Source organism: Myotis yumanensis, unplaced genomic scaffold (genome assembly GCF_028538775.1).
Source record: "Myotis yumanensis isolate MYYU_CA2020_CCGP unplaced genomic scaffold, mMyoYum1.0.hap1 SCAF_20, whole genome shotgun sequence".
NCBI lineage: Eukaryota > Metazoa > Chordata > Mammalia > Chiroptera > Vespertilionidae > Myotis > Myotis yumanensis.
The window spans coordinates 18,133,176-18,147,121 of NW_027223771.1; the positions used below are offsets into that span (position 1 = coordinate 18,133,176).

Here is a 13,946-nt window from a genome sequence, read left to right on the forward strand (position 1 = left end):
CCTCCTGCATGCCCCACACTGGGGATGGAGCCCACAATCCAGGTATATGCCCTGACTGGGAATCAGACCATCACTTCCTGGTTCAGCAGTAGACTCTCCACTACTAAGCCGGGTTGAATTCTCTCTTTTAAACCTGACCTCTGTGCATTCAATATGGGGAAACTTCTTCTCTGGAACACTCCAGCCTGGTTCCCATGACCTTCCTCCTGCTCTTCCTACCCTCAACTGCTCTTCTTCCCAAAGGTCTGAATGTCAGTGCTTCAATCCTGAGGCTTCCCACCTCAGAGCCTCAGGACCTCCTCAGAGGGCTCAGAACACACCTCCTAACAGTGAACATTTCGGGATTTCAGAAAAGAGCTCATCTTCCCTTTTGAGTGTGGGTCTTCTGCATGTACTGCTGTCCACCGAAGGCCCAAGCTGAGAACATGGGCTGACCCTGGCCTTCCCTCGCACCCCTCACCCACCTAGTCAGTCCCCACTGCCACACCCACTGCAACAGAGCTAATCCTCCCTCCACTGGCTCCATCTTCCTGCCTGACCACCTCCGTCTTCTATGTTGTAGCCAAAGAGACCATTATCATGAAAACTTCCTTTGCCATTTTCCCACTCAGAACCCTCTGGTGCCTTTAGGATAAAAGCCCAGATTCTTGCAATGGCCTCTGCCCTGCTCCTCTGTGGGCCCCACACAAACCCTTTTCCTGCTCCTCATGCATCCTGGGGCTTCCCTGTCCTCCCCTACTCTGATCTTCAGAAAAGAAAACAAGGTAGGAGCCATGCTCAGCTCTGCCTTCTAGAAGGGGAAACTGAGGTTTGGAAGACTCAGGTATAGGGCTGTCCACTGACTGAACTGGTAGTCCAGGTGTGCTGACACCTGAGCCCCAAGCCAAATGGCCTTCCTCAGTAAATAACTTTTGAATACATGAGTGTTAAATCAATTCTTAAACTGAAGAACTATTCTGTTTCTTAAAACTGAAAAAAGGCTTGTTCACATCATCATATATAATAAAAGAGTAATATGCAAATTAATCATCACTGTGAAAAAAGGAGGTGCCCAAAGCATCCAGGGAAGGATGCTGGCAGTGTCACACCAGCAATGTGAAGCCAGCGGGCACTGCCATGGTGACCCAGACCAGCCAAGCCCCCAACAGGGTCAGCTGGCAGGTCACCCCGGCAATCTGCAAGCAGACAAGCACTGCCCGAATGCAGCACCCAGCAGGGCCTGTTGACAGGTAGCCAGGCATGGTGGGTCACCACAGCAATCCCCAAGCAGGCAAGTTTGGTCTGCAGGCAGCACCCCCAGGGCTTGCTGGCAGATCATCATGGGGACCCCCGAGCAGGCAAGCTCCCTGCAGGGCCTGCTCGTGGGTCGCTGGGGGAATGTGGGAGCAAGCAAGTGTGGCCAGTAGGCAGCGCCCAGCAGGGCCTGCTTGCCGTCTCCATGGTGTGGAGCAGGCAGGCCCTGCAGAGAGCCGAGAACCTCGGGGAGCGAGCCTAAGCCATCAGTAGGACATTGCTGATGGCTCCCAGACTGGACAGTGTGCAGGTTGGGCTGAGGGACCCTCCCCTTCCCCCACCTCGTGCACGAATTTCATGCACAGGGACTCTAGTATATAATAAAAGCCCAGTGACCAAACAACAGAATGACCAGAACGATGACCAGTCACTATAAAGCGTATTGACCAACAGGGGGCCAACACTCAATGTAGGATCTGCCCTGTGGTGGTTAGCACGCTCCTCTAGTGCTGACCAGAATGAGTGGACTTCCACCGCAGGCTGATCCTTGCAGGCCATGCCCCCCTCCGACCAGTACATGAATCCCTTGCTCTGGGCCTCAAATATATATATATATATATATATATATATATATATATATATATATATATATATATATAAAGCTAATTGTCTCTCCAACCGTCGACCAATTGACCAGATGCTATGATGCACACAGACCACCAGGGGTCAGATGCTGTGACTGGTAGGTTATCTTGCTGCTGGGGTCCAGCTGATCAGGACTGGGCTAGATGGGACAGACACGCCCTGGAGCCCTCCCACGATCCCTCCCTGGCCCAATCGTGCACCAGTGGGGTCCCTTGGCCAGGCCTGCACCCTCTAGCAATTTGGGACTCCTTGGGGGATATCGGAGAGCCGAATCTGTGCACCTGGCCTCTAGATTTAAAGATTAAAAAATCAAATCACAGAAGCAGAAGATAGCAGATTAATAGGAAATGAAATATAGCATTTACCCCACTTATTTCTATGTGCCGGTCAGCTTCTGAACACTTAGGTAGTCAGGAGGCAGGTCGAGTGACCCATCATACCTTGCCTTGTCCTGGAACTTGCTGCCTGCCCCGCTGGCTTTGGCCTGGTTCTCTGTGATCACTTAAAGTGACAAAACAGATGATGGTCACCATAGAGATGAAAACTAAACAGATTTGATATGTATTTTGGAGACAGACTGCAGAGGACTTGGTGAAGGATTACATGTGGCTGGTGAGAGAGGGAGCTATCAGGCTGGTACTCAGAGAGCAGCACCTCCATGGTTAGCATCCTAGCTTCCTTTCCATTTGTACAGTCACCAGCCAGCAATCAAGTATTTTCAATATTACAACTAGTGCATTTCTAATTAGTCAGCTAGAGGTGCCATCTACTAAAAGGTAGAAAACTAGAGGAAAAATAAATTGAAGGGATTCTGCTGTTGGATCAAGAGTTTGGATTTGGTTGTGTGCATTTTAATATCTGAAGGGCTTATTAATTGTTCATTTTAATAAGCCCTTCAGATATTAAAATGCAGATGTTAAGTTGACAATTGGATATAACAACTAGGCTGGGAATTGTCAGCACATTGTTAACATTTAAAGCTATAGGAATGTGTATGCTGTCACCTAGACCCTGAGTGTGCAAGTGGGAAGTGGGACCAGGACTGAGCCAGAAGGGGTGAGTAGATAACAAAGACTTAGAAAAGTGGGCAAAGCCAGAGAGGCGGGCCATGGACATTTGGCCCAGGTGATGGGGATGGAAGCTGGAATGGAGTGGGTTTATGAAGATGGTGTAGGCTAAGAGTAGGCAAGATTACAGAGATCACGTGCAAAGGCAATTTCAAAACACTTGCTGTGGTGGTCAGTGGAGGGGCTGTCGTGGGGAGGGGGAATCTGTCATTTCCTCTTTGTCTCTTATTCTAAATACTCCCCCAGTTCATTTAGTCATTCTTTATATGATGGTATTCCAGAAGATCCTGTAACTTGTGCTTAGCAGTGTTTTCTCCGAGAGTAGGATCCTTCACCCAAAATGTGTTCTGATCCAGCCTGGGCTGGGGCTGGGACCAGGGCTGCCCTGTCACTTGCTTTCCTGCTAAAAATTAACAGATACAACCAAGCGTACAGGCAGCCGCGCCCTCTGTTGGTTCATTATGAAACTGCAATCAAATCAAGCTCCTTTGCACTGCTTAGTCCAGTGATGGCGAACCTATGACACGCATGTCAGAGGTGACACGCGAACTCATTTTTTTTGGTTGATTTTTCTTTGTTAAATAGCATTTAAATATATAAAATAAATATCAAAAATATAAGTCTTTGTTTTACTATGGTTGCAAATATCAAAAAATTTCTATCTGTGACACGGCACCAGAGTTAAGTTAGGGTTTTTCAAAATGCTGACACGCCAAGCTCAAAAGGTTCGCCATTGCTGGCTTAGTCCCTTCACTGTCCTTCCTTGTGCACTGAGAATGATAACTTGGAAGAACTGTTGATCAGAAGCAGGGGTAGCCCAGGAGCTCTTGAGAAAGAAGCTCTGATAACTCTGAGGTGAAGACAACTTCAGGCTAAGCAGACAACGCTGGCTTTTATGATTCCCACCTGATAGATGAGGAAGCTGGAACTCGGGCACAGCGTCATTGAAGTGGGAGAAACTGAACAGCAGAACTCCTTTCTGTGTCCTAGCATGGGCTGTCAGAGCTGTATCATATTTCTTCTGAATGCTTTGGAATGTTTTTTGCAGGGTAGAAATACAAGGTGAATGTTTAAATGTTGTTCTATTATACACTTGGGACCATCTAAAAGGCAAATCAGACCCTGGCCAAGTAGCTCAGTTGGGTAGAGCATTGTCCAAGGTTGTGGGTTTGATTTCCCAGTAAGGGCACATACAAGAATCAACCAATGAATGCATAAATAAGTGGAACAAAAAAAAATCAATGTTTCCCTTTCTCTTTCTCTCTTCTCTTTTCCTCTCTCTAAAATCAATCAATAAAAAGATTTTAAAGGCAAAAAAAAAAAACAACAAAGTGACAAAACATTATCTTTTCTCAACAAAAAGCCCACATTTTTCAGCATTAACACATTGCGTACCGCATAGAAATTGCTAAGACATATGCCAAGGACTGCATGTTTTTGGGCAAACTGCACATTATTTAAATCATCATAATGCACTTTAGGTGTTGTTTTTCAATAATTATAACATTTTTATTCACAAAAACAATTAAACAATTGAAGTTCCTAGTACTTTTTTAATGTATGGTACTGCGTCAAACATTTTCCTCTATGAAGAGGGACCAAACAAAATTTACATAAGTATCTAGATTCACTCTTTTTTCCTTGGGCGTGAAAAATGAGAACACTTCTGAGAGGTCCTTAACAGATGACGCGCGAAACATGAGAAAACTCCTGAGCAGTACGAAATGTGTTAATAGGATCAGTTCCTATCTTTCTCTGTGAAATTTCTTGTAAGTTTTTCCAAAATGACTAATATGAGGAGAGGCTGTCCCAGGTGGAAGTCATACAAATGGGCAATGATGGTGAACAGGTTGTCACACTCTTTGCCTTCACTGCCCTTTTTACAGACGTCATCAAACTTCCTCACTGTGGCCTCCAGATTGGGAGCTTTCACCTGCACCAATGGAACAGACAAAACGTTATTGCAAACACCTGACAATTGTGGCAAGTTACTCTCAGGATCCTTCTTTTCAACAAGCTGTTAGTGTTTATGCTGAAGGAGTCAGTACTTTTAAAATCAATGCATCATTATACACATGGTAGGATGCACAGGCCCACAGGACAGAAACTTTAAAAACCAGTCTGAGTGTACAGTATTGATACCCAGCAACACAGACTGGCAGATGCAGCACAGAGCAATCTGCCACAGCACTGGAGCCTCCCATGTTAGCACACCCTCTCGTCTTCTAAGTCTATGGGGGACTGCCTCAGCAAGCAACCATCTGGCTCCTTGGAAAAATACCACTACACATCTCTGTCTGCAGCACTGCACATCTACCGACACTCATTCTGACATGCCCACTGAGCCTGGAGGAGGAGGCATAGAGTGGTGTCGAAGGTCCAGTTGGGAAGTGAGACCTGCACAAATGCAGTCCTGCTGGACCTGGGAAGGAAGACCCCAAAACAGAACTAGCAGTTGTGACCAGCAACTCGGCCACTAGTCGTAAAAGATTAAACTCTGAGGAACAGAAGCTGGAAGAGGGAACCTGAGGGGAAGAGCAGGTTATGGAGGGCTGCTTCAATTGTGGGTGCAGGTGAGCTCAACCGGACAGGTTACAGTGTGATATACACGTGTCATTGCTGAAGGGCAAACACTAAATGCTACAAGACTCCAGAGAAAGGCACAGTTGGGCAGATGAGAATGACTTCACAGAGGCCAGTGTCCATAGACAGGGGATATTCTTTAGGGAACAAATAATAAATATAACCTGTAAACTCCCTATTGGTGCCCCTGCATGAAAATCAACTTGAAGAGCATACTATGACCAGGGCATTAAGCTCAAATATAACTTAAAGAAATAGAGAGGAGGAGGGAGGGAGAGAGAGAGAGAGAGAGAGAGAGAGGAGAGAAATTACCCAGCCAGCATGACTTAGTGGTTGAGAGTCAACATACGAACCAGGAAGTCATAGTTTGATTCCTGGTCAGGACCTATGCGCAGGTTTCGAGATCAGTCCCCTATGTGGGGTTTGCAGGAGGGAGCTGATCAATGATCCTTTCACATCATTGATGTTTCTGTCTTTCTCCCTTTCCCTTCCTCTTTGAAATCAATAGAAATCTATTTTTGAAAAGAGAAATTAGAAATCTGCAGACATAAAAATAATTTTACATAATAGTGTGCAAAGTGTCCACTCCATGGGGAGTTGCCCGGGAGTTCAACCAGGGCGGGGGCTGGCTGGGGGAATGGAGGGTGTATCCAGCTGCCAGCAGGAAGCTGCTAGGGACCCTACCAGTGCACGAATTTGGTGCACTGGGCCTCTAGTTTATGTATAAACTACTCAGGTTGAATGCGTTCAACACACAATTGGAATTAATTACGTCAATTTATCTAAAATTTTGAATTTATTTGGTGTCTTCAATATAACCTGTAGCTTAGTAGAGCATTTACAACAAGCAATACCATTCATGTTGCTGAAGTTATTAAGCACTTACATGAGCTCTGATGGGACTTGCACATACTCTGCAGAGACCTGATGTTTGATTAATAAATGACTCAAGAGCAGCCCAGGGACCGTCCCCCGGGACTGGTGACACACTCTGGGTCCCACGAGGACGATCCTGTTGCCACAGAACTGGAGCTTCATGGACACGCATCCGGAGAGCTCATCCCTCTGGCACAGGTTTCAGGGGACGCCAAGCTCCCAGGCACTATGATGAGGCCCCTGCAACGAGTCCTATCTGGTGTCCTTCATGCCAGGAGAGAAGGTTAATGGGCAAAGTGGACCAATGACCTCCTGTGCTCACGTCCAGTGGACGCATGACATGCTGCAGGTGGTCAGTGTCTATGGCGTTTCTTACAATCTGGTGACATTCTGCCTGAGCCCAAACCCTTTGCCTGAGGAGGATCCCGGTCCGTCACAGGAAGACATGGGCCCAGGAAAGCCCTGGGACAGCGCCCTGAGCTGTGGCCACACAGGGCAGAGGCAGGCGCGGGGCTCCATCACCCTCAGCAGGGAGGGCGGGACTGGCCTGTGAGGAGGAGTCTTTCTGAGAAACCAAACCCTGACTTCAGAAGGCACCTCCCTAAGCAGCTGGTCCACGCAGAGCGGGGAGTCCTCAGCCCGCTCCCCGCGCGGCCCCCACTTCCCATCTTTGCTGCAGAAGCTGATGGACTCCCTGCAGGGAGCATGTGTCCAGCGAGGCTGCCCTCCCAGGACGCCTGCAGGACCTCCTCTCTGCAGGGCAGCCGCCTCAGGGCTCCACCTGCCTCCCCCAGGCCCTAGTCCCCCTCAAGGCTTCAGGGCCCTGAACTGCCAGCAGCCACTCAGGCCAAACAGTCCTGCACCCCTGGACTCTGCTGTCTATTGGACAAACCTTGCTGACTCCAGGCAGAGGCGGGACTTCCGGGTGATGCCTGGAGGACAGAGCACTGCGAGGGGCGACGCGTCGCCCCCTGGTGGCGGGAGGCTGCAATGTGTCCACTGTCAGAACTGCACTGAGTAGGTGAGTTCAGAGATGCGTTCTCACTTCACAGAGCAAAGCCCTGCAGGTCCTGGTACAGAGGCCTCATGCCTGTAGGAAAATGTGCCTTTGGGCCAGAGCGTGCATTTATCAGTATTTACAGGAAATTTCTACTCAGTTTGCTGTTCTGAGACTGGTGTTTCCACTCAACCTCGGGCCTCAATGTCTTCGTGTGCCATGTGATACCTGTCCTGAGGTGTGTTCTGCAGTGTCCCCACATCCACGCGGATGGGACATATTGACCATGGCCTTATTTGGGAATAGGGCCTTTGCAGTTGTAATCAGGTTCAGAGGAGGCCTTGGGTCTGGGATGGCTGGGCCCTCACTGCAGTGACAGGTGTCCTTGTAAGAGGGAAATTAGACTCACTGGCAGAGAGAATGTCATGTGACTTGGACGCAGAGATGGGTGGGGAGGATGGGTCTCCAAGCCAAGGAACCAAGGATTGCTGGCACCACCAGCAACTGGGAAAGATTTTCCCTTGCAGCCCCGGAAGGACCTACCATATCCTCACCCTGATTTCTGGGGGTGAGTGTTTCAGAAGCAGTGTGGAGAGTTCTGGACCCTGCCCACCTGCCCAGATCACCATCTCCTAAGCTCCTGCAGAGAATCCACAGTGGAGGAAGGGACTCCCAGCAGCAGCCTCCAGGCTGGAGGTGAGGAGCAAGAGGAGGGGTTGCCTGGGGCACTGGCTCCTCACTGCCTCCCTGAGCACCTCACATCCTGTGCCTTGACAGGTGGACCAGGGCTGATATCTGCCCAGAGGGCCTCAATAACAGTGTGTAGGGCTGTGCCAGGGAGACTCAAGAGCAGGCATGACAATGTTGGTCTTCCTTCTGTCCCACCTCCTCCAGTGTTGCATATATTCAGCACCCTCACTACCCTCACCCAAGTCTCTACAGGGTCTCCCTCCTGTCTTACACTCTGGAGAGCATGCCTGTCTCTCATTCAATCATTTCCTGGTGATAATTGGGAAGAGGGAGTCAGTCACCCTTTTTGTCACCACATTTACCAGGAACTACATGAAGTAAATCCATTTATTCCCACAGAGTGCTTAGAAGGAGTCTGACCCACAGTAGCTGCTCAGTGAATGAAAGTAAGCACCCTCCCCAGGCATCAGGGAAGTTGGTGGACAGAAAGTTCGGTTTCTCTGGACCTGGTGAAAGGGCTGGTTGCAAATATAAAACATTCCATGAATGACACAGGGGCCGATGGGTGTACAACAGGGCCAGTGGTAGGGCCAGGGTGCTATACAAATACATTATAAGAAATTGAGGAACATAGGCTGCCATTCAGAAAAGGACGACCTGAATGAGTGAGGCTCTTATAGACACCTTCAGCTTGTTTTACTTGCCAGCATAAAAGAAAACATCATTCAACATTCACTTTGGAACCACCCTCATCTGTTAGTTGAGGGCAAGCATAGGTTAGCTATAAATACACCTGTTTGGCAAAATCAATGAGAGCTTACTAAGGGAATCAATGAGCTGTTTGCATACATGTATGTATATGTGTGTGTGTGTGTGTGTGTGTGTGTGTATGCATACAGATAAACATATTCCCTCCCCTTCCTCTGGTTGGTTGATAAAGACTTGGCTGTATGCTTCCCAAGTTTTTTCCAACCTTTTCTAATTTTCCCATTTTGCTGTTGTCCGCAGGGGGAGTGCCCCTTGTCCCATAGGTGATCCCACCCTCTCTGCAGGCAGACCTCAGCCTAGAGCTGTCACTTGGGTATTTCCTCCTCCCCCCCCCCCAGATCACAGAGCTCTCAGGCCAAGGTAGAGGTGCATCTATGGAGCTCAGTGGGGTATGGTTTGCAATGCCCGCTCAGCAATGGGACCCCTTGGTACTACCCAGAGGACCCACCATGTGGGTGTGGCTGGGTATTTGAATAAAACATCAGAGTAGGAAGCAGCTGAGGGAGTGTTGGATACCACACGGGAAAGAGAGAGGGGGATAACCAACATGGTCTGTGTGGAGAGCGGCTATTGTGTTTGGACAGGTTCAAGCTTCAGACTAATTAGAGGAAATGATCCTCTCATGGGAAAGTCACATGCAAGTCCTGGAAAAATTATAGCCAAAGGCTATAGTTGTAAGCTTGACCTTATGGTCCGAAACTGTGGTCCGTGTCACTGAGTGAGTGACAGAGTGATTGGCAAGTGTGAGCCCTGAAAAACCTGTCCCAGAGGAGAGAGAATCATGGGACAGAGCCTGAGAGCTCCAAGGGGTGACTGGCCAGTGTCAGTGAGGTAGGCTGTGGGAGGTGCTTGATAGAGTTCAGGTGCTTGAGTAGATTAGAAACCTGGGAGAACGTTGTAAACATCTTGACAATGCCTTTACTTTGCATCGTGGAATCTGGCTATAAAAATAGACTCAGCTTGTAGGCCGTGGCATTCTCTCTCTACTCAGAGGGCAGCATCCCACCTAACCCCAGCTTTATTCTCTTGTCTTTCTTCCTTAATCCTTCACCTTTGCCACCCCCCACACTTTCAGGTTCACCTATGGCCCTGCTGGCACAGCACAGGTCTGGATGGGGGACCGAGATGATGAGAGTATGAACAAAGAGGCTGTGGTGGGGGGAGGATGGAGAACCATGTGCTGAGCATTTTGAGTTGGAGGTGTCTTTGGGACATAAAACCTGGAAACAGATCTGGAGGTTCCCAGGAGAGGCTGGGGCTTGAGGTGTTTGGAGCCTTCTGGGAAGATTGCAATGAAAGTGGCAGATTTGTATGAGCTTGTCTTGGACTGGAGGGTGGTAGAGCATTGGGTGCATTCTGAGGTGACCCATGGAAAAGATAGACCACGAAGGGATGGGAGTAGCTAGTGTGGAGCCTGAGGGAGGGAAGGTTCAAAAGGGAAGGTCACCCAGGGTGAATGCCGAGAGGTGCCATAGGACTGAAAAGTTGAGGGACACAGGCAGACCAGCTGACAAGTCCCTGGCAAGACCCAGGGAATGGAGTGTGTATGGGACCTGGGATGAGGACAATCATCTAAGATGGAGTGGGAAGATTCCACACACATTCTTAGGTTCAGGGGACCTATCAAATGTGGGATATGGAGAGAGGTGGGGTCCAGTCTGCACCACAGGCTTTTGGCTTCTGTGATGGACTGCTGGTTTGCTTGAATTTTTAGGGAGCCCAGAAGAGCCAGGGAGAATGGAGGAAGCCTGTAGCCTGCACAGAGGATCTAAGGCAGCTGACGTCAGGCTTGAAGCTTAGGAGGGGAGCGTCAGACCTAGGGGAAAAGGTGATCAATCCTGCAGAGGGGGCTTGGAGGGAGCTACCTCCATGGTGGAAGCAGTCAATGAGTGTTTGTGGAAGGAATGAGTGAGTGACAGAGTGATTGGCAAGTGTGAGCCCTGAAAAACCTGTCCCAGAGGAGAGAGAATCATGGGACAGAGGCTGAGAGCTCCAAGGGGTGACTGGCCAGTGTCAGATCCTGCAAAAGCCAAAGGTGCAAGGGAGGAGGCCTGCAGGTGGCGCTGCTCAGTTTGGCTCAAAGCATTGGGGAGGGCAGCTTGGCTGAGTGGGCAGCTCCCACAGCTGCAGGACCTCAGCTAAGAATGGGGAAGGAAGTGACAGGAGGCAACTTACAGGAGAGGTTTGGTGAGGAAGGAAGGGGACATGCAGGTGGCAGCTGGACCGAACACCATTAGATTAGGTCAGGAGGGGATCTCTACCTGCCTTCCTCCCTGCCTCCTTCTCCTGACACTTCCTGTTTGAATGTCCTTGGAAAAATCCAACAGATCACTTTACACTTACCTCCTATTGTGATATAAATCTCCTATAAAAATGGGATTCAACTAATAGGAGTGTAAAATAAACGCTGTTGCATGGTAAAGAGGAAACCTCGCTTTCCCAAGTTCTCACCTCCTGGCAAAGGGAGCTGGTGGATTCCAGGGTCTGGGGAGACTGGGGGGATGAGCAGGGACCCCGGAGACCCAACGCCCCAACAGCGCTGCCAGTGACGAGCGGTGAGGAAAACTACGACTCAATTCTACAACATCTCATTTTATTATAAACCCGTCCTTGTGTTCCAGAATCAATGGCTACTTAATACAAAATTCAAAGCACTCAGAAAATGGACCATGTTAACATTTCTTTCTCAGCACTTTAGCTCAAACGGAGAAAATCCTTAGAGAACCCAAATCACCAGGGTTAGTTCATCCCACAATGAGCACCTTTAGTAAGCTGTGTCTATTTGTCAGGGACCCGGCCAAATAGACACAGCAGCAGGTGAGACTCCCAATGCAAACAAATGACTCCCTATAGAACATTCATAGAGTGTCCCCTCAACAAAGGTACACAGAGATCAGACTCCCGATAAACATGAATGACTCACTTTGGAATATAAACATGGAGTGTCCCCAAGATTTGTATACAGAGGTCAGACTCCTGATAAAATGAATGACTCCCTATGGGATGTAAACATTGGGTGGTCCAAAAGATGTGCACACAGTGAAAAGAAATAATAAATCAACTCCTGAAGGACAAGAATGACTGCCTTTTAAATGTAAATATAGGGTGCCCCCCTCCAATGTACACACAGGTAAGAATCCGGTGGAAAAAAATGAGTCCCAATGGAACAGAAGGTAGAATTCCAAAAAAATGTGAACACACTTTAACAGCTGATAACTCACTGAATATTCACCCCTTTTCAAGTTTACTGATTGGAAAAAATGGGTGAAGCCAAACTAAGATTTGAATGAAGAAAATTCCTCCACTAGGCTTTTTATGGGGATACATAAAAGATAAAGTTGACAACAGACAACAGATAACGGTTGAGGAATACAGGGCAGCTAAGTTAAGAGATATGTACAAACAACAAACCGAAGGAACGATTCTTATTGTTTGCACCTCCATCCTTTGCCTTATTTCTGGTCCAGGCACTGCTGCCGAGGAAGCCTTGGAATGGCAAACACTACGAATCACTGCGTTCTGTTTGTTCACATCTTCTGTCAACAGCAGCCCTGATGCCTGGATGTGGCCCTTTCTGTGCCAGACACCTCATCCATTATGTGTCCCCAAAAGAAAGTCCAGAGGATACATCTTCTTTGTTCAAAGTTCAGTCTGGCTTCACCCATTACATTAAATCTGTTAACACTGAAATGGAGTGAAAATTGAGTTATCAGCTGTTGAAGTGTGTTTATATTTGGGGGGACACCCTGTAGTATATATATTTGGGGGACACCTCAAAGCGCATATGTCTCACAAGTGTGAACAAGTGTATGAAATATATTACATTTTGTTCCTACCCTTGGAAGTCACTCAGAAATAATAAATCAAAGTGTCATCCTCAGTGGGGGACACTGGTGCACTGCAGCCACTTTCCAAATCAGGCTGCACCTGCCTCTCCCACATGTTCCCCTCTGCACACTGTGGACACTTGCTGGGAGGGCGCAGGCAAGGCTTTTCAGTGCCCCATCACCCAGGTGGGCAGACCCAGTGTTTATAGAAGAGTGGCCCAGGAGCCAGCTGGAGAGAAGCAAAGCCTGAGGCCACCTGCCTGGAAGACCGCCCTGGCCTGAAGCATGTGGAAACCAGGCCTGGCTTGGCAAAGCTCTAGGTTAACAGTGAGCCTGACTCCAGGGTCCACCCAGGGCCTCCAGGTCTTTATGGTTTGGCTGGTCTGGGCTTCTCCTGGACCATCAGGCTTCTGGGAGAGGAAGTCAAGTTTCTGGATCAGGAGGGCCCAGCCCTGAGAGAATGCATGCATGTATTTGCTCACCTGTGCATGCACACGCACATGCATATGTGCACACATGCTTTAATGGAGGTGAAGTAGCTAACACATGTCCTAAGGGGCATGCTCACATGGTGTCTGCCTCTGGAAAGGCAGTTTGTCATTGCCTTGTGACCATCCCCAGGTCAAAGTGGATTTTTTGAAAAGATACCAGTGGCTGGAGGTAGAGACAGGAGCTTCACATATGGGGTGTGACCCTTAGGGCTGGCGCAGCGTTGTCACTAACAGAACAAATGAAAGCAGCACGGGAACCCTTTCCTCCTTCTACAGCCATTCTGGGTACTGCAGGCAGACAGGAGAGGAGTCCGCTGTCTTCAGAAGGTGTGTTGGTAGTTTGAAGGCTCCAGATCTGCTTTGGGGTCAGGAGGAGGGGGCCACTATGGGTCCTCTGGCCTTTCAGCACGGGTCATTGGTGGTCTTTATGATTTTTCTTTTTTATGGTTTAGGTATTTGTTTTTTCGTTTGGTTTTTCTCTGTGGGTTTTTCATAAATGAGGGAGGTTATTTGGTGGAGGAACTGGTAAAAGGAAGAGAATCTCTAGTATCTGGAAAATGGAGAACCTATTTTGAAGGGGGTGGGATGTTCAAGGACCATGAGGACTGAAAGCGTTTCAACACAGCCGGGCGGGACGCTGGACACTTGTCTTTGTTCTTCCCTTTGTTCTTTTTGCGCCAAGTGGCTAAATGGTTATCCCCAGATCACCAGGAGAAGAAGCAAAGAAGAAAACAACACAAAACAGCAAATAAATGAATTGAAGAACAAG

At 48.5% G+C, this 13,946-nt stretch overlaps 1 protein-coding gene across 1 annotated transcript in view; it reads right to left on the reverse strand.

Annotated features, from left to right (window-relative positions):
- Positions 1-13,946, reverse strand: part of LOC138998619 (protein Daple-like) — a 75,743-nt gene that overhangs the window by 21,973 nt on the left and 39,824 nt on the right. The window contains exon 5 of the mRNA XM_070400751.1: positions 4,772-4,878. Within this exon, the coding sequence (XP_070256852.1) occupies positions 4,772-4,878 (107 nt within the window). The remainder of the gene's footprint in view (positions 1-4,771; positions 4,879-13,946) is intronic.